General features: G+C 35.0%; 4 protein-coding genes across 4 annotated transcripts; 2 read left to right on the forward strand and 2 right to left on the reverse strand.

The window, feature by feature from the left end:
- Window positions 1-177: 177 nt before the first annotated feature.
- On the reverse strand, window positions 178-7228 carry LOC118437951. The gene is made up of 5 exons (XM_035857549.1): window positions 6510-7228; window positions 5988-6184; window positions 3418-3628; window positions 1374-1703; window positions 178-1284 (listed from the first exon to the last, which is right to left on the reverse strand). The coding sequence occupies exons 1-5, from the start codon at window positions 6688-6690 to the stop codon at window positions 1082-1084; spliced, it is 1122 nt and encodes a 373-aa protein (XP_035713442.1). The 5' UTR covers window positions 6691-7228; the 3' UTR covers window positions 178-1081.
- A 789-nt stretch (window positions 7229-8017) lies between these two features.
- LOC110857316 lies at window positions 8018-9247 on the forward strand. The gene is made up of 3 exons (XM_022105929.2): window positions 8018-8321; window positions 8502-8687; window positions 8789-9247. The coding sequence occupies exons 1-3, from the start codon at window positions 8258-8260 to the stop codon at window positions 9010-9012; spliced, it is 474 nt and encodes a 157-aa protein (XP_021961621.1). The 5' UTR covers window positions 8018-8257; the 3' UTR covers window positions 9013-9247.
- Window positions 9248-9869: 622 nt separating this feature from the next.
- LOC110857254 lies at window positions 9870-10779 on the forward strand. The gene is made up of 2 exons (XM_022105873.2): window positions 9870-10022; window positions 10138-10779. The coding sequence occupies exon 2, from the start codon at window positions 10151-10153 to the stop codon at window positions 10613-10615; it is 465 nt and encodes a 154-aa protein (XP_021961565.1). The 5' UTR covers window positions 9870-10022; window positions 10138-10150; the 3' UTR covers window positions 10616-10779.
- Window positions 10780-12323: 1544 nt separating this feature from the next.
- On the reverse strand, window positions 12324-14362 carry LOC118438110. Its single transcript, XM_035857887.1, has 2 exons — window positions 14226-14362; window positions 12324-14005 (listed from the first exon to the last, which is right to left on the reverse strand). Exon 2 carries the CDS (start codon window positions 13752-13754, stop codon window positions 12324-12326), a length of 1431 nt encoding a protein of 476 aa, XP_035713780.1. The 5' UTR covers window positions 13755-14005; window positions 14226-14362.
- Window positions 14363-18392: the final 4030 nt, after the last annotated feature.

Here is an 18392-nt window from a genome sequence, read left to right on the forward strand (position 1 = left end):
AGAATGTCTGTGTTTATGTGAGCATGACGCAAAAATCGGGAAATTTATAAGTTCTAAAACTATAAACCTTGGATTCAAGGAGTATTACGATGTTGGTTTGTTCTGTTGGTTGTATGGATTACGACAGCATATGAATTTAAGACGGAAAGATTTCTGTTTTTGGGGTGAAACATGTAAACACCAGAAAGTTTCCGCAGTGGAGGACAATGTCAAGTACATAAATATTTTGAGTCCACTCTTGTAGATTGAATGAGTATGAGACGATTTATTGTGTTTTTACGTCATTTTCGAAATCGAGAAGACAATTTAGAAATGCCTAGGTAAGAAATCTTAGTATAAAATATTTACGTATTTTCGAACAATCAGGAATCTCCAACTTGGTTGAATTTTTTATTAAAATCTGGAAAAAGTGTTACATCGACATTTTGTTATCATGTGTTTATCGTTTTCTTTCTATTTTACACGACAAATTTAAATTACCTATTTATACATAAATAAGGAAAAATTAGCTAAACTCTAAATTTATATTGTTTGTTTTTGTAATACGATAAATAAGTATTTCATGTACAAATACAGGAATTGGAAAGCTTTTAAGAATGCAAAATTTTCTTGGTAGAAAAATTACTTAATTGTTCCAAATTGTTCCAAATTTTTTAAATATGCACATTTTTCTAAATACGACGTGTTTATTTTGTATTTAGTTACACATCACACAGAAATGTACATCTGAAATTTTAAGTGCAAATATTATTTCTCATAGGATTTTGAAGAAATAGATTTTTAATTTTTGCAGGTATGTATGTATCCAATTTGTTAAATATATTTCCAATTTATCAAATCATGTTCCTTAGCCTACAGTTGATTTTTTAGATGCTTGCGCATCTTATTTCTTTCAGTACGAGTTCAGAATTACATGGTGAATCCAATTACATATATATCCACCCAAAATATGAATATTTCTGACTGAAGATTTTCTCTTAGGAGGAGGAAACATGCGCAATTTTCCATGAGTATTTTTACGGGTAATAAATCTTACTTTTACACAAGTATTTAAAGTTGGGTTAAATAGTTTCAACGAAATTCATCCCATACCTATCGCCAAAGCAAAAAGCTCTATAAATTTGACCTCATTTACCCAGTCAATTTTCATGGAACATTTTGCATCTTCATAATCATTAACGAATTTCCAATTTAAATTTGTCGTCGTTTTAAATTCAAGGAATCTCTCATCATCCAATGGCACGTAAAATTCCCCTTTGAATTTCCATCCCTGGTCGAACTTCCCTGCGAACCAAAACGAAATTAACACACAGTTTTCAAATACTAACAAGTTTTCCCGCCAGAACATATTTACATACTTATTATCTACTTACCTATCCCATCAATTACATTATTGTTCTTCAACATGTAAATTACTACCAGGTGTGCAATAAGTATCATGAGGAAGTACACAAGTGTTCCTTCCAGGACCCAAATACGCTGGCGTTTTTGAATGTAGCGCTGAATAGTTTCTACGAAACGGTGAGTATATTCACTTGGGGGGTCGGGATTATCGAGCCGCGTGCGCATGTCGTTTGAGGCCCACGCGATGTCCCATGTTACACGCCATTGGAAATGCCCAAACAAAAGTGTCGTCATTGCGCCGAGTATGAGGAAGAATGGGGGCGCATAGTTGTAGAAAAATTGGTCCAATATGCTAAATTCTGTGAAATAGGATAAAATCTAAATGTGTTTGGCAGCTTTGCATAATCTTGCTTGCATAAGGACAGCATTGAATAACTACATACATATATTGAACATAATTCTCATAGTAAATAAGTGTACACTATTTAGATATGCGTACACATATTTATGTATCTATGTAACAGGTGTTTATGCAAATTGCCACTATGCAAACATTTATTATGCAAGTTGACAAAGTTTGATTACTAATTACCATACTCCGGATAAATATTTTTTTATAAAGCCCGAAATATTTATTTTATATTTTTGAAAAAGCGCCAAAATATTTATAAAAAAATATTTTTTTTCAACATCTAAAGACTCATAAATTCGAGTTTCAACTATAATTCATCACCCCATACATAAATTAGGCAGAGATAATTAGATTTTAAATAAGTATCAAAATCATCATTCGAAAGTTCAAAGTGAAAAATACATAAGTTCCATTAAGACATGCTGGCGTTAATCCACGGCGTCTGAGGAGGAAAGACCCTCTACCTGTCATTCTCAGATCTTGAATCAAGATCTGATCAAGATTCTTGATCAGATCTTGCTAAATTTAGGACATTCCACTTCTCACGAATTATTTAAAAACGTTCAAAATTTCAAAAAAGTTAAGACATTTACTGGATACGATTATACAAGTATCTAGGATTACAAAAATATAAATTTTATCAAAATTCGAGCAAAATTGGATTTTTGTTGACAGTTGAAGAACATAAAAACAAGCTTTTTCGTCAGTGTTGCAAATAAGTCCAGGTTCATTTGACACTTCGAATTTCGTCCTAAGTCTTGTTTTTTGATCATTTTGGGAATATTCCCACCCATAAGCTAACATGTGTCAGTAAAATCACAATAACTTCTTTCCCCCACTCATGTTTCGCGTAAAATTTTTTTATTGTTAACTATTTCGATATTAGATCATAATTTCAAAAAATTGAGAAAAACATGAATGGTGGCAAGAAGTTTAACGCTTCAAAATTGTCATTCAAAATTTTGAAAATTGAAAATTTTCAACTTTTGAAAATTTTATCAAGTAGATTACGGCAAATAAAATAAAGTTTTAGTTGGAGTAAACTGTTTCAACGATCTGTTGCACGTGATATTTCAAATGCAACGCATTTTTAAAATTTCACAAAAAATAATAGCTCGGCCAATATTTGAAATTTAATTTTTTAATTTTTTGACGTTAAGTTCTCTTACATACATACTGGTGACTATTAATAAAATAGGGGACAAAATCTGAGACCTATGCCGCAATGGGAAACAGGCCTTCAAAAAAACTGAGTCTATTGTGTTGTCATTCTTGTCTTTATTTAATGTGTACATTAAATAAAGACAAGTGTATATACAATGTGTATACACATTAGGAATTAGTGTAATAAAATATCATGAAAATAAGAAATTACGCTAAAGTAAAAAAAATCCAAAAATGCCAACAAATACATCAAAAACCTGAAAAAATTCAGCAAAAAATTAAAATATCACGAAAAAAATATATTTTGCTAAAATTTAGAGAAATATTGACGAAAATATTTATATTTGCGAAAAGTCCATAATATTTTTTAAAATTGAAAATATTTTTGAATTTTTGATAACCACAAGTGTTGATAAACAACCCCACAAATTATGGGGGTCGACGTGCTTGAAATGAAAAAATCATAAATAAAAAAATACCCGGGGTATGCTAATTACCTTGCGTTCCACTTGTTTCATTAACGAATTGTGTCCAATTGTCCGTCACGAGAGGGAATCGTGCCGTGATATTTGAATGCGAAGGTTGGTCTGAATTTTGCGTTTTATCTGTATCAATCGACCCTTTGCATAGTATTATCTTAACGTCCTCATCAACCGATAGTGTCGAATTTCTCATTGGTGCAGGGGAAAGGGGAGCATGGTGAAATGTCTGCATTATGCAAAAATACTCATGTTAATTTTTACTCAACAATTACGCAATCACGGAGTGAGAGCTCCCTCCAAGCAATCACAGTCTTGGGGATTAATCACTAATTAAAGAAATTTCATGTTATTTCATTATAGCATGTATTTTTTGTATGCCAAGCATCTTAGGTACATAAAATAATCTAAATTGAGTGACAATAAACCGTTACAACGCATGTAACCAAGGGGTGAAAGGAGTGTCATACGTCAATGTGAATATCAAATTGTTCGAAAATTTGTTAAGATTGACACTTCTGACGTGTTTTCGACTTTTGTGTCTTATTTGTGTCAAATTTAACAGTTGATAACCCTTATGTGACCTTTATATGACCTCTGAGGTCAAAATGGAGGTCACCATTGAATTCGGGGTTAAATTTCAGTTGAAATAGAAATAGATATGTCCTATGACCTTTACATGACCTCTGAGGTCAAAATGGAGGTCACCATTGAATTCGGGGTTAAATTTCAGTTGAAATAGAAATAGATATGTCCTATGACCTTTACATGACCTCTGAGGTCAAAATGGAGGTCACCATTGAATTCGACATTGAAAAATAGTTAAAAATGACGTGTCACATGTCAAAACTGACAAGTGACACTTTTTCGTCACTTTTCGTCACCGTGACGATGTCATCGTCACAGGTGACGTCCAAACACAAAATGACCTGAATTTTCGAATTCCTCGTTGAAAATTAGTTAAAAATGATGTGTCACATGCCAAAACTGATACGTGACACTTTTTCGTCACTTTTCGTCACTGTGACGACGTCATCGTCACAGGTGACGATGTCACAGTGTCCATCTTCGAACTCGTCCTGTCCATTGACGTTAGGAGTTTACGTTCAAAATTTCAAGCGTCTATGTCTTTTCGTTCAAAAGTTATCGGAGCTACGGACAGACAGACGGACGGACGGACGGACGGACGGACGGACAGACAGACGGACATAACGATCTTATAAAGGGCTTTCACCCCTTAATAATGAAAAACGGAATCAATTCACACATCCAAAATTTTTATTTGGACAAGATTCTCAGGGTTTGTAGAGCTAATTTTTCTGAGTTCAACGGTCGAAGTCCGGTGTTCCTACCCCTCCCCTTTGCAGAGTGGGAGGAGCTTAAAGTTGCGAAAATAGCCTCCGTCTGCGATTTTTAGCTCAACGGTGGGTAAATATTTTTTAAAACAGTTTTCGCCAAAAGTTTCCTAATTTTGTTCTCTACAATTGTTTTCGAGCGTTTTTCGAAATTCGCAAAAGTAATTTCACGATTTCAAGCATCCATAACCTAACACAGCAGTAGATTGGGAGCTAACATAGCAATAGATTGGAAAGAACTCAAAAATATTCTTCTGTGTCTGTAGCATCCACAGAATATAGATTCTACCAGAAGAATCGATCTTATGTATTCGAGTGACGCTTATGGAAGAACGGGGAGAGCCAACCAAATAACTCGGTGTACATTTGGCCCACCTGGGGGATGGCACCTCCGCATCATCATCATCACCACATCTCCTGGCATCAAAAAATGATGATGAAAGCACATAGGTGGCGGTGGCACCCCCATTTGTGCACCAGAACACACCATTCTGACTCAGCTCAGAATTTCTGAGCTGCGTCTCCACAAATTTGATGCTCTACGAGGGTGTGTTCTGGTGCACAAATGGGGGTGCCACCGCCACCTATGTGCTTGCATCATCATTTTTTGATGCCAGGAGGTGTGGTGATGATGATGATGCGGAGGTGCCATCCCCCAGGTGGGCCAAATGTACACCGCGTTATTTGGTTGGCTCTCCCCGTTCTTCCATAAGCGTCACTAGAATACATAAGATCGATTCTTCTGGTAGAATCTATATTCTGTGTGTAGCATCAAGGAGTTGTTATACACCAGACAAAGTATATATATTCTGAACCCTCCCGCCGAGATCTTTCCAACGATACCCCACTTATGGGGTAATGTGAGACTTGACCTTTCTATAGGTTTATTATGAAATCGTGAAATTCGTTTCGTGAATTTCGAAAAACGCTCGAAGACGGTTGTAGAGAACAAAATTAGGAAACTTTTGGCGAAAACCTTTTTAAAAAATATTGACCCGCCGTTGAGCTAAAAATCGCAGACGGAGGCTATTTTCGCAACTTTAAGCTCCTCCCACTCTGCAAAGGGGAGGGGTAGGAACACCGGACTTCGACCGTTAAACTCTGAAAAATTAGCTCTACAAACCTTGACAATCTTGTCCAAATAAAAATTTTGGATGTGTGAATTGATTCCGTTTTTCATTATTGTCACTCAATTACAAGTCTGAAAAAATCAAAACAATAAAGTTTTCTTACCCGATTTCGAATTGTATTCAGGTTCGTGTCCATCGATTTAATAATTGATTTTATAAATTGGCGAAATTCTTCGCCACGTTGAATCCCATCATGATCTGAAAGCTTCCTCCACTCCGTTCTTGTTGTCGTGTTTAAAAGAAGAGTGGACGATTTGCTCGAGATGACAAATTCTCTCGTGAAGTTTAACGACTGTTTTTCTGCAAGAGAAATATTTATATCTGAAAAACGTGAACTAATTCCAATTACACGTTTGTTGTGATGGAATTATTTGCATATACGATTATCTAACTTTCGAATTTGCCCATCTCCACCTCTTTTACATATTTGATTAGCAAGCTATTTTTCAAAACTCCTTTGCCAGATGCACACGCGAGCTCGGAATGCATACCCTCCATACCAACCTTGGAGATGTGCAAGTTTTCGCAAATAAATTTGCTACCGAAATTGCATATTTATTTAGCGAACTTTTTTGTGCGAATCTTGCAAACTTGTCGTGAATACCTTTAAATTAAGTATTTTTACCTTTAATTCGTTCAAGTTCATTGCGCCACGTCTTATTCATATTGACCCTTTCACTCAAACTCATGCCCATCAGAAACGAGACATAAAACACTAGTACAAGTGCGTCCCTGTTACGTTTTCGGTGTCTGGCAATCTGAGCGTCGCCATTCCCCGAGTTATTATTGTCACCCGGAGGTATCATCACTCCACTTAAAGCATTATTTAAATCCCTCCACGTTATAAAGTATGGGACATAACCCAAACTAAAAATTGTCGTGGCGATAAGAGCTGTCACCAATTGGTTGTAGTATACAAACTTTGGTAGAGTTAGGTCGTCATGGTTGGTGAGGACGTTGCAGTGTAAAGGTGGTGAAACGGACTGATATTTTTGTGCGAAATGTGTACTTATTCTGTTAAATAGTGTACTTATTTACTCCCAAAATCGAAGGTTCAAACGTAGCAGGGAATATGACCAGCTGGAATGAAATGATAAACGAGATCATGAATGAGATTTGTGGGACGGGGTTGTTTTTACTCCTTTTTCGGAGGGTAGAATCGGGTATTAGGGGTTCGTCATGGACTGTTTGTAAGTGGTTTTAATAATGTGGGCATAATGTAAAAACGACAAAAATATTATGTGATGTTAGGCAAAAAATCGAACCTTCAGTGGTTTTCACTAGTCTGACTGGAAATGAGGTGGGAAAAATTGGCATAAATAGAGCAGCATAAGAATTGGCGTGTGTCTGACCATGAGACCTGATTTAATCGTAATAGTAATAAAATTTAAAAATTTTTTGGTTTCCGGCTAAAGCGAACCAGTGTTTCCTAAGTCGGATTGGGAGGACCCAGTTTTTTTTCAAACGAGGTTATCCCTGATCCCGGAACCCTGTGCAACAGTATAAACTAATGAATAAAATGGTTCATGTTTCTACTATGGTTAATTTGTTCACTGATTTAATTTGTATTTGCAAGATTGCAAACACAAAAAGCATTTAAAATATGCATCTGTTATATTTAAATCTTTATGAAATTTAGTTTTCAAGCGTTTTAAGATACTAAAGTTCCCAGCAAAAATAACGTCCCTCTTTCTACATACGGGGAAAAAATAAAAATAAAATCGGAGAAAGGGAACCCTATTTGCCAAATATAATATTCCACAAGAATTATTTTAAGCTTTTTATCAAAATTTCAACCATGAGTTTTGCTTGCTAAATACATACATACATATGCATTTCTTCCAAATATGTAAGTTTGTAATACTCATTAAGCGTTTTCTCCATAGCTTAACCATTGCAACAGACAGAAACAAAACAAACATATCCCGAAAATAACTAACGAGTCACCCTCTCTCCCAATTTCAGCCCCAATATTGACTCACACATCCACGAGCGAGAGGAAACGACCCTTCTTCTTAAAACTCACACAAATCCTACCTTTGTTCCTCGGTTCTAGAGGGGGGAGAGCTTTGCATGTGTGTGCATATTCACATGAACCCTTAGCAACAGCCGGCATCACAAAACAAACCTTCATTCAAAAGTCACCACCATGAAAAAGATATGTGTCTTATAAATATACCCGTCAAACTTGCTCCCTTTAAGTGCATATGTACTTGCATTGCGTAAAAGGGTCCCCTTCCGAAATCTAGCTTTCATTCATTCGTTCATGCAGTTACAAAACACATACATCCGTTTGCCCATCTTCCCTCCATTTCCGTTTTGACGACACATTAAAGAAATATTTTCAAGTTTTGTATCCAAATTTTTGTTGCCATGGATACTAAAAGTGTGATTTTGATATTAATTTTTACCCTGGGTTTAATCAGTACAAGTGAAAGTAAGTAAATATTTACATTTGCATGCAAAATTCATGAGGCAGATTAAAATGTTACTGTATTTTCTTGTTGAAATCGAAATTCGAGCAAAATTTTGTACCATTAAACCTTTCTGAAACTTTTGTAAAAAAGTGAAATGCAAAGTATTTAATCTCATTATTTAAAGCTGTTATAATTGGCAGGTCGTTGGTCCACCACGTCGTGTTATGTGTGTCGATCTAATGAACACTGTGGCGACCCATTTCGCAATTCTCCCACAAACGAAGACAGAATTTCCTTATTGGACCCCGTGACCGTTTCGTATTGTCCGTCTGGCTGGTGTAGCAAGCAAATTGAGGGGATTCGTGGAAAATTTGAGGACGATGATGGTACATATGTAAAAGTTGTGCAAAAAATCCTGAGGATATGTGTTTATGTACATACGAATATAATGCAAATTTGTGAAATTTTGTATTCTTTTCTTTTGCAGAACCTGATCCCGTAACGGATCGATTCTGTCTGGGGAAAGCTCCCCCACACGATAAGGAGGGTTGCGTAGAGATGGAAATTAGCAGAAAAATATGGCTCTTATGCCATTGTAAGGGGAATTTGTGTAATAAGGCGACATTTTCAAGTGAGATTAATTTAAGGGTAGTGTTATTCAGTCTTTTCAGTAGTTATGTTATTATGCGTCATTTCTTAACTTTCGTGTAAATATGTTATTTATTTAAAGAATTTTTCATGAATCACGCATCACATTACGTACCCAAGTGTGGCATACTCGTAGTGTACGGAAATTCTAAGCGATAAATCAGGATTTTCATAGTATGTATGTGGATTACACAATTTATGAACCGTCCAATAATATTGGTAAATATGTGTATATTACGTCTGTAAGTTTATTTATAGGAAATGACAAATATAAAAAACTAGTCTTTTTTGACGAACATTCTTCATTTGTACGTACATATAAACATTTGGTTTTGCCCATACAAATTATTTACACGTCGTATGTATGCACATATGTATTATTGGTTACATATGTATGTACAGCACTAATTGTTTATTTTATAAAATTTTTATCGACGTGAAATAAATTATCGATGCTCACGCTAATATTTTTTAAACATAAAGTCTGCATAAAGTACCATAACACCAAAGTATTTTACAATCGTAGCACAGGACATATGTAAAATATGAAATGTTAATATGCATATATTGAACTTGCATTTCGTTTTTTGTAAAATGAGAAACCTAAGTAGATTTTCATGAGTGGTAAAAATGGAGTAAACATTCAGTGGAAAATGTGTAAATTCATGAGTCCCAGGGATAAAAACTCATCAAAACTCATGTCTGAACTCATGTGATCATAACTTCCAGAGGCCACACAAACAATTTTAGTCATGTATTGGTAGGTTACACGTTCTGCTTAACAATTACTGTTCGGATATCCCGGCTATTTATCTTTTTACTTCATATTGCATCATTCTTTAATACCAACATACATATATTTGCATATATGGGTAGTTTTAGCCTTGTTAATCAATAATCATCTTTTCCTGTTTATTGCATACAAAACATTTTGCGTCGGACCGAGGTACATCTGCCTTAATCTTGTCCCTATATAAATTGTGATGGCTTTGGCACATTGAGTTACAGTCTGACAGGGACACTAAACACCATAGCATCTCAAACCCATCATTGATTTTAGTTTCCAATTAAGGGTAAGCGTTTTAAATACATACATTTCTACATAATACCGGCAAAATCAAAGTGCAATGCATCCCTCAAAATTACACTTTGCCATGCATATAAACAAATTTTGTTAATTAATTTTAGCCTCCAATTTACGATGGGAATTCCACCCGGCCCCGCATTCTATTCGGCCCTCGCCCAACGGGAATCTGGTAATGATCCAACAATCGTGAATTCATGGGGATTCATGGGTCTCTATCAGATGGGGCCATCCGCCCTGCAGGACATCGGATACATGGACGGTAATGGAAGATGGCTCGGTGGAAATGGAAGACCTTCCTCGCAGGCAGAATTTCTAAATAGTCGAGCCATCCAGGATCAAGCGATTCGACAATATCACATCCTCCTTTGGAGTCGAATCCCGCAAGATGTGAAAAATGCGGTAGGAAGTCGTGTCGGTCGCGTGAATAAAGTAACAGAATCAGGTCTGTTGGCTGGGGCACACCTTCGCGGACCCGGCGGTGTGATTGACTACATACGAAGTGGGGGACAGATTGATGATAAGGATGAAATTGGGACACCTTGCAGTGATTATATTATTCAATTTGGGGGATATGATTAAATTTGGCGAATATCAAGTCAACCTTTTACTGTTTAATATCTTTTATGTATGGGTCGATCAAAGATTTTGTAATTGGCCTAATAAGTAAAATATACATAATTACCAATTTTTAATCGAGGTAATAATAAATGCATAGGCAAATGTATGCAAACAGGTGGAATTCATTATTTTTTGGGAGATTGTTTTTTATTTATTTTATTAATCGCACTTGTTTTAATAGTTTGTTTTTATCGGTTTATTTTAAATTTCAATGGCTAGGTATGTATATATTATGGACACCGTTTTAATTTTATTGAAACTAAGAAAGTAGTATTACTGTCGTATGTTTTCTTGGATCAAATCAGTGAACAAATGAGGGGACAGGTGGTGAACATAGTAAATCCATATGCATATATATATATGTGCATACATACATATGAACATTAAGTAGGCCGGATTGACAAATTTTCAATTTTTATTAATGTAAAAGCATAATTCTTCCCAAGGAAGTATGGGATTACATTGGTCATATATGTACGCACAAACTTTATTAACTACGAGTTTTAAAAATTGTTTATACACACATGTACATAAATACATAATATGTATGTATGTACATGTGTATACGCATTTAGAAAATTCATATGGACATTGGTACCTTGTAGAATCCGTGAGTTTGACAAAATAATTTTACAAGCTTGTAAAAAATAAAAAAATCTCCTTGATCTGAGCAATTTTGTAAAAATTTGTAAGCTAATTTCCCTTATAAATATCGGTTAAATTTTGTAAAAGTTTATGCCTAACTTTACATCTATAAATCCATAAATTCACATGCTTCAATAAATGTGTAAGAGCATTAAAAACTTAGGTTACATACACTACATACATATCTATTTATGTTGTAAGTTCATATCCTACATAAATTAAATCCCCACATTTACTTAGTCAGTCATAACGGTATAATTTTCATAATTCGAACAATTGAATTGCTGTTGTCAAGTATTGTTGGAGTATACAAAAATCCTGTCACTCACGTCCCTACTATCTTTTCAAGGTACAATAAAATGAATAAAGGACTCCTAAAAATTGTATTAAAAATAATATCCATATATGCACACGTGCGGAAAATTTTCGCATAAACTCTTCAGTTGACTGAATTGGAAACCTATTTTTCACCCTAAGTTCTCTTAACTTTCTTTGTCTTCGATCCTTCCCCTCCGTGAATATCAACCCCGTTCCGTTTTTCTGCACGTCTAAGTTTTAGTTCCACAAATTTTGCAGGTATTTCGATTAAATTTCCCAGTGGAATTTCGCTAATTTTAAAATCCTCCCTCTGAATCCCAACAACCTTAAATAAATTATCGGTTGCCCGTATAAGCTCCAATTTTGCACCGAACGAGTTAAAATCAGTTTTGTAACGGTTCAAAAATCTTTTCATAACGACGGACGATTCTCCCGTTTTAAATTTTGGAATAAGTTCTTTAATTTCCTTATCTCTTGCATACATAAGTTTGCACGTGGGCATATACTCATCTGTACGAACTTGAGTTACAAACTCATGAATAATTAAACTCTGTAGAATTTCGTCTGTCAGTTCACTATCGCTAGCTAACTTGTACCCGGAAAGATTCTGGCCAAATGATTTTGCAAATTTTTTAAAATTTCCGTTTTTCATGAGTATGTCCTCTACGTGTTTTCGAGTGATGATATCCAATTTCTCTTTCTCTCCTTAAAGGGACCTCCTGTCTTCTTCCTCTGAAGATCTGCCTGGCTTCGAAGTAAGGATTCCGTACACAAAAACGACTCGTTTACCAAGGAATAATTTTCTCGTAGTGTCGCAATTCTTCATGTCAATTTTCTGCTTTAGATAAGTCTCTGTCTTAGAAATGTTGGCAGTAAGTGCGTTATGCGTTCTGCGCTCGGAATTTATCAATCTAGCGGAATTAACAATTTGGGAACATGCGTCTCTGACCACGTGGTCAAACCCATTTTTAACGTGGTACAAATAATAGGTTTCCTTATCCCGTCGATAAATAATATCTGCTAGCTCAATACTTTCAAAGTACGTGAGTTTTTTATCCCCCACGTAATAATTTGGGAATTCTTTATACTGTTCGTTGTAATACCCTTCGTCAAGTTTGATAGCTTTGCTATCTTCCCAATAATCCCACGGAACACGTAACCCCACCGGGTCATCCGAAGGCAATAAATGGTTTCGCAATATTTGGCGAAATTTATCATCAATTTTCTTTATGTAATCGTCCAACACGTAATACCAGCATTTAGCAATTCTCCAATACAGCTTCCCTTCATGAACCATTTCACCTTCCAAGTAGTTCATAACGGCTTCATCAATTTTCTCGGAGCCTTTCATAAAAGAGATGGTGTAAAGGTAAGGAAAATTGTCTGGGTCTTTTAATATGGCGGGATTTTTACTTTCGTTAATGCTTGCTTGATGAGCCCTAATATTCTCTAGAATTTCGTTAATGCCCGGATTTCTATTAAGGTGAAACACTTCTCTGGTCTTACTATACCCACGAAAATGCAGCTTTTTCTCGTCAGCTTGGACATACTCATTGACAAACTTGTGACAAATATCAATCCCGGATAGGCTACTGGAATCCATAACCCAGCTTTTAAACTGTTTAATTAGTTCAGCATTTAGTTCCTTGGTTTTAGCCAGAGGTGTACGTCGCATGTAGCGTCGGAAGGAATCTATCCCTTCCTGTAATGGTTCAGAGGTCTGGTACATGGCTTCCATGGTTTTTATTAGGAGTATTGTTTTATCCAGCGTGAGTTTTGCATGAAATTTGATGCGACACTCGCCAACGTCAACGGTGGGCATGTTTCCGCCTTGAAATAAGTTTCCGACCGGTGTGTCAGGTTTTAAGGGGGCGGAAAATGTTAGGCAGATGTCGCCCTCGTCCAGATCGGCTAGTGGAACGGGCTTTTTTGCTTGAATCTCTTTCAACCTGAACTTATCGCCGATAACGCATCTAGCCTTGTGACAAAGGGGACCATCCCCGCATAAAATTAGTTCGGGAATTTTGAACAAAAAGTCGGAATCGGAGTACGGCGTGAGTACTTGCCATCCGTTGCCGGCTGTGATGGCGTAATACGTGTCGCCCTCTAGTTTTATGAAGGCGACGTGATGCTTCATATTTGAAACGTGTTCTGTCAGGTTGTGCAATCCGAGCGTGAATTGGTCCACGCGACTGGTTTGTCTTTGCTCGTAGTGGAAAACGTTCTTACTCTGAAGACTTACGCTGGGTACGTGCACGTACAAATTTTGCTGTTTACCGTCGGGAAATTTGGTGTTTTTAATTTGTACCTGTTCGTTATAATCTTCAATTATGGTGGCGAAATTTGTTGTGGTGTCGTCTCGTAGGCGGATAATGCTGACCAGCAGGACTGGAATTATGTAGAGAAGAATTAGTTGTTCGTAGATTTGACATAAAATTATATAAGGGGAAGTTTATAAATTATACAATGTAAAAATCGTAATTTTCTAGACCCCTTCCCTCTGTAATATGAATCACGTATGTTGGCACGATATCATTGGAGTTTTAGACCCTCCTCCCTCTCGCGTTACATAATTTATGAACTGCCCCAAAGTATCATTTTGGCCTACCTGGGTCTCCTTTATCTGCGTCGCTTTCAATATTATCGTCATCAGGTACAAGTTCGCTTTCATCCAAGGGTTGAGATAACTCGTAGGCATCATCCTCAAAGTCATAGTTTCGCTCCTCAGCATCAGTTTCTCCATTAATCGGAGCTATTTACATAATTTAATATTTTAAACACAAATTGAAATGTATGTATTTGCCATTTGCATCACGACGAATTTAAATAAAATTTACCACTTTCTCTTGTTGTCGGCAAGGTGGACGGCTCACTTAATCCGTGTTCCTCTGGGTGAGGGGAAGTAGGGTCATCAATCCTAATTTAATATGCATTCCTTAAGTTGATTAATTTATTTATAGGAATACAAATTAAGATCAGCTTATTCAGATGCATAAGTGTGCACATATTTGAATACTTGAATGTGCATGCATATTTGCATATATGTACATACATACATAAATATCTTACTTTACTTTTATAACTACCCTATAATAAATATTAATATGTACATACTTTGTAAATAATTCAAAGGGAAAAGGTTAGGTGTATCTAAAACTTTACCAAACGTCAGAATCCTCAAACGATGTAGAAATGTCTGGAGTTCTTATATCTGCCATTTGTGCATATAACTGACTATGGGGTGATTGGTCAATTCTTCTTCTCTGGCGAAAATTATATGCTTGTAGAAATTGTTGTTGTTTAGTTTACTTCGAATATTCACCTTTAAAAATGCTACGTAGGTTAGTGGGAGTTACAGGAAACACTCATTGAACTGTAATTAAATGCATAAAAATAAATATGTTCGACTTAAGATGAAATGAGAGATCGAACTCGTTAAATTTCATTTTGTAATTAAACTCTGTCATCTCTAATACTGGTACACTCACAAAATTAAGAATTTACACTGACACACGCTTGCGTCAAAGGATAAATAATATGTTCATGTTTGCAGAATCGGGTAAAATAAGTATATGTTTTCCTGTATTTAAGTGTGCACAAAGTTGTTACGGATTAATAATTTTTATAATTATTCAGTCCGGTTTGGAAATTTTATAAAATAGTTTACAGTCTCCATACAATCTTTAAGATTTTTGTCAAAAATGCACGCTACGGTTAGTTTGAATGTTTCCGTACCGAAGAGTGAACTAGGAATGAGAACATATATATTTCTGAAAATACATTAAAAGCCTTTTACTGAATTTGGTATTGGGTATAAAAGGTGGTTTATTTTGTGTTAATTGTTTTAAGCATCTCTTCGTTTAAGGAAATACATGTATGTACATACATATGTATGAAAAAGGGTATGTATGCGAAAGGGTTATGGAGAAGTGTATGTAGTGGCATCCCGAAGAGTTCCTGGAATTGAGTAAATAGATCCCTTTAGGACTCAAACACGTACGAAAATGTAAATCGTATTCTTAAAATATGTAAACCTTTCTAAAACGAAAACTACTCTATTTTTGCCATTTCGAAGAAATTTAAATGCATGTGAAATTACTTAATATGCACGTGCTACATAAATACACGCTTAATAAATAAGCACTTGAGCAACAAATAATAATAATAATAAGCATTTATTATCCTCATTTGCTAATACTAGTGATTACAAAATTCAGGGTTAATAGTAAAAAACATATTATCCAATTGATTTTGCAAAACAAACTAGAACTATTTTCATGAGCTTACAATAACAAAATTATATAATTAATCTTATCTACAGTTTAATATAGCCTAATTAATTATTCAACAAGTGGGGGATTTCTAAGGTTTACAATTGTTTCTAGTTTATAACCATAAATTGTTTGAGATTTTTTATACTCCTCATTAATTTTATTGATAATTGCATTAATAGTTGAGTTTTGATACACCGAATTTTTAATATAAGGTTGAACAATAATATCCTTTTGTGACCTCAATGACCTCAAATTTTGGTTGTCAGTAAATAATGGTAGAAAATAATTGTATCTTCCAATTAATAACTTGAAACCGAATTTTTCAAGTGCAGTATTCCTCCTACTTTCCAATGATTCTATTTTATGTAATTCTAAAACTTCCTCATAATTGAACCTATCGACCCTTTTACGGTTAATAATTGACAGTGCTCTTTTTTGCACCCTTTCCAACTTATTAATTAATTTAATACTTAATCCGGGACCCCAAACTACTGAGCAATATTCGAGATTAGACCGCAAATAAACACAATAAGCTCTTACCAGCTCGTTAATACTAAAGCCTGCTGTAAAAAGTTTACGCAATTGAAATCATTTTGAGTTGGCTTTACCAACAATATTTTGAATATGGGCGTCCCATTTAAAACTACCAGTAATTGTTACTCCTAATATTTTAATTTTGTGGACAACAGGGACCATTACATTATGAATGAAAAATTTGGATTCGTATTTAATCCTGCGTCCCCCAAAGTTAACCAACAATATTTCACATTTTTGAGGATTGGGCCTAATCTTGACTTCCGTACAACTACTAGCTAAACAATCCAATGCTTCCTGTATTTTGGGCGATTGTTAATAACTCGCTCAACTAGTACAATATCATCGACAAATCCAGCACAGCAAAAATTTGGATTGTTGATAAAAAAAGGCCTGTAATTTCTGTAATACAAAATCAATCACTAAAATAAATAATAAGGCAGCTAATTTTGTGCCTGCTGCTGTTCCACAAGAGAGGAACTCCTCATCGGATAAAACCTTTCCATTTTTTACAATCTGGGTTCTCATTCTCAAAAAAGAAACTATCCACAGAACATCAATTTCATTTACACCGAAATAATTAATTAACAGATCAACTAATATTTTATGATCGACTAAATCAAACGCTTTAAAATTATCAATACCTGCTACTATTACCGTCGTTCCTGGAATTTCAGCAGATTTTAATATAAAATGATTAATCTGCACTAAATAATGAGAAGTAGATGAATTTTTAAGACTCCCAAATTGGTTCAAATTTATCTTCCCTTCTACCTGCTTATACAAATTATCAAACATAAATGATTCAGCTAATTTAGAAAACACATCCGTCTGTGTAATTGCCCTAATATCATTCAACGAATTACATGTCACTTTCTTTAGTAAAGGAGTGACATATCCTTTTTCCAAGTTTCAGGAAATTTGAAATTTTGGAATGATTGATTTATTATGTTAGCTAATAATGGGCTAATGAAGTAATTTGCACTTTTAATTAATGCGCTGGGAATCAAATTGGGACTGTTACTCTTTTTACTACTTAATTTACGAATTGCTTGACTAACTTGGAGATCAGTAACTTTGATTGGTCGTGAATCGCGGGGGAGCGGACACAAGTTTATAAAATCACACCCTTCATACGTTGTACATATTTTTGAAAAGTGGGAGTTTACTAAATTGGCTAATTCTTTCTCATTACTGTTCGAAAATGTACTATTAATTGATTTAATTTTGGTAAACGCTGAAACAATTTCCAAACCACTAACTTTACGGACTAATTGGTACCAGTCGGATGAGTTCATACCAGGTACTTCCTCACTAAATTTTTGCCTAATTCTGGTTTGTGAAATTTTAATCTGATCTTTAATCTTACTCCTTATGTCTTTCAATTTACCTATACATTTTTGTTTCTTTGCCTTTCGCTGTTGTTTAAATAACTTCCTAATTCTTGATGTCATCCAAATCGGATCTACTTCACAAATAGTTTTCTCATATAGAGGTGAAACACAATCATACGTATGACTTAATAAATTATTTAGCTGCACAACTTTCTGATCTAGACTAAAGTTATTAAATTCGTTTACATCTACCTGAATATTGTCAAGTTGCGCTATAAACTGCTCAGAAATCTGATTAACACTAGGTCTACATATTATTGTTTTACGAGGTTTCCCACACTCAAAACATGATAGCGGACTCAAAGATAAGCATCCATGAACCCGATTTTTTAAAGTTGATTTGACTGGCGGAAGCAGTTCAGGCTCCTCATAAAATAAGTTTAAGTCTGTAAAAATAAGATCCAAATTAGAACTAGTTGATTTAGTTGAGTTAAAAAATGTTGGAAATGAAACAATTTGCTTTAACTTAGACGATTTAACAAATAACTTGTAATCCCACTTATTGAAATCACCTAAAATTAATATACCCGGACTTTTATATTTACCTCTTAATTTCGTAACCAATTCAATCAA

This window comes from Folsomia candida, unplaced genomic scaffold (assembly GCF_002217175.1).
Source record: "Folsomia candida strain VU population unplaced genomic scaffold, ASM221717v1 Fcan01_Sc018, whole genome shotgun sequence".
Taxonomy (NCBI): Eukaryota; Metazoa; Arthropoda; class Collembola; order Entomobryomorpha; family Isotomidae; genus Folsomia; species Folsomia candida.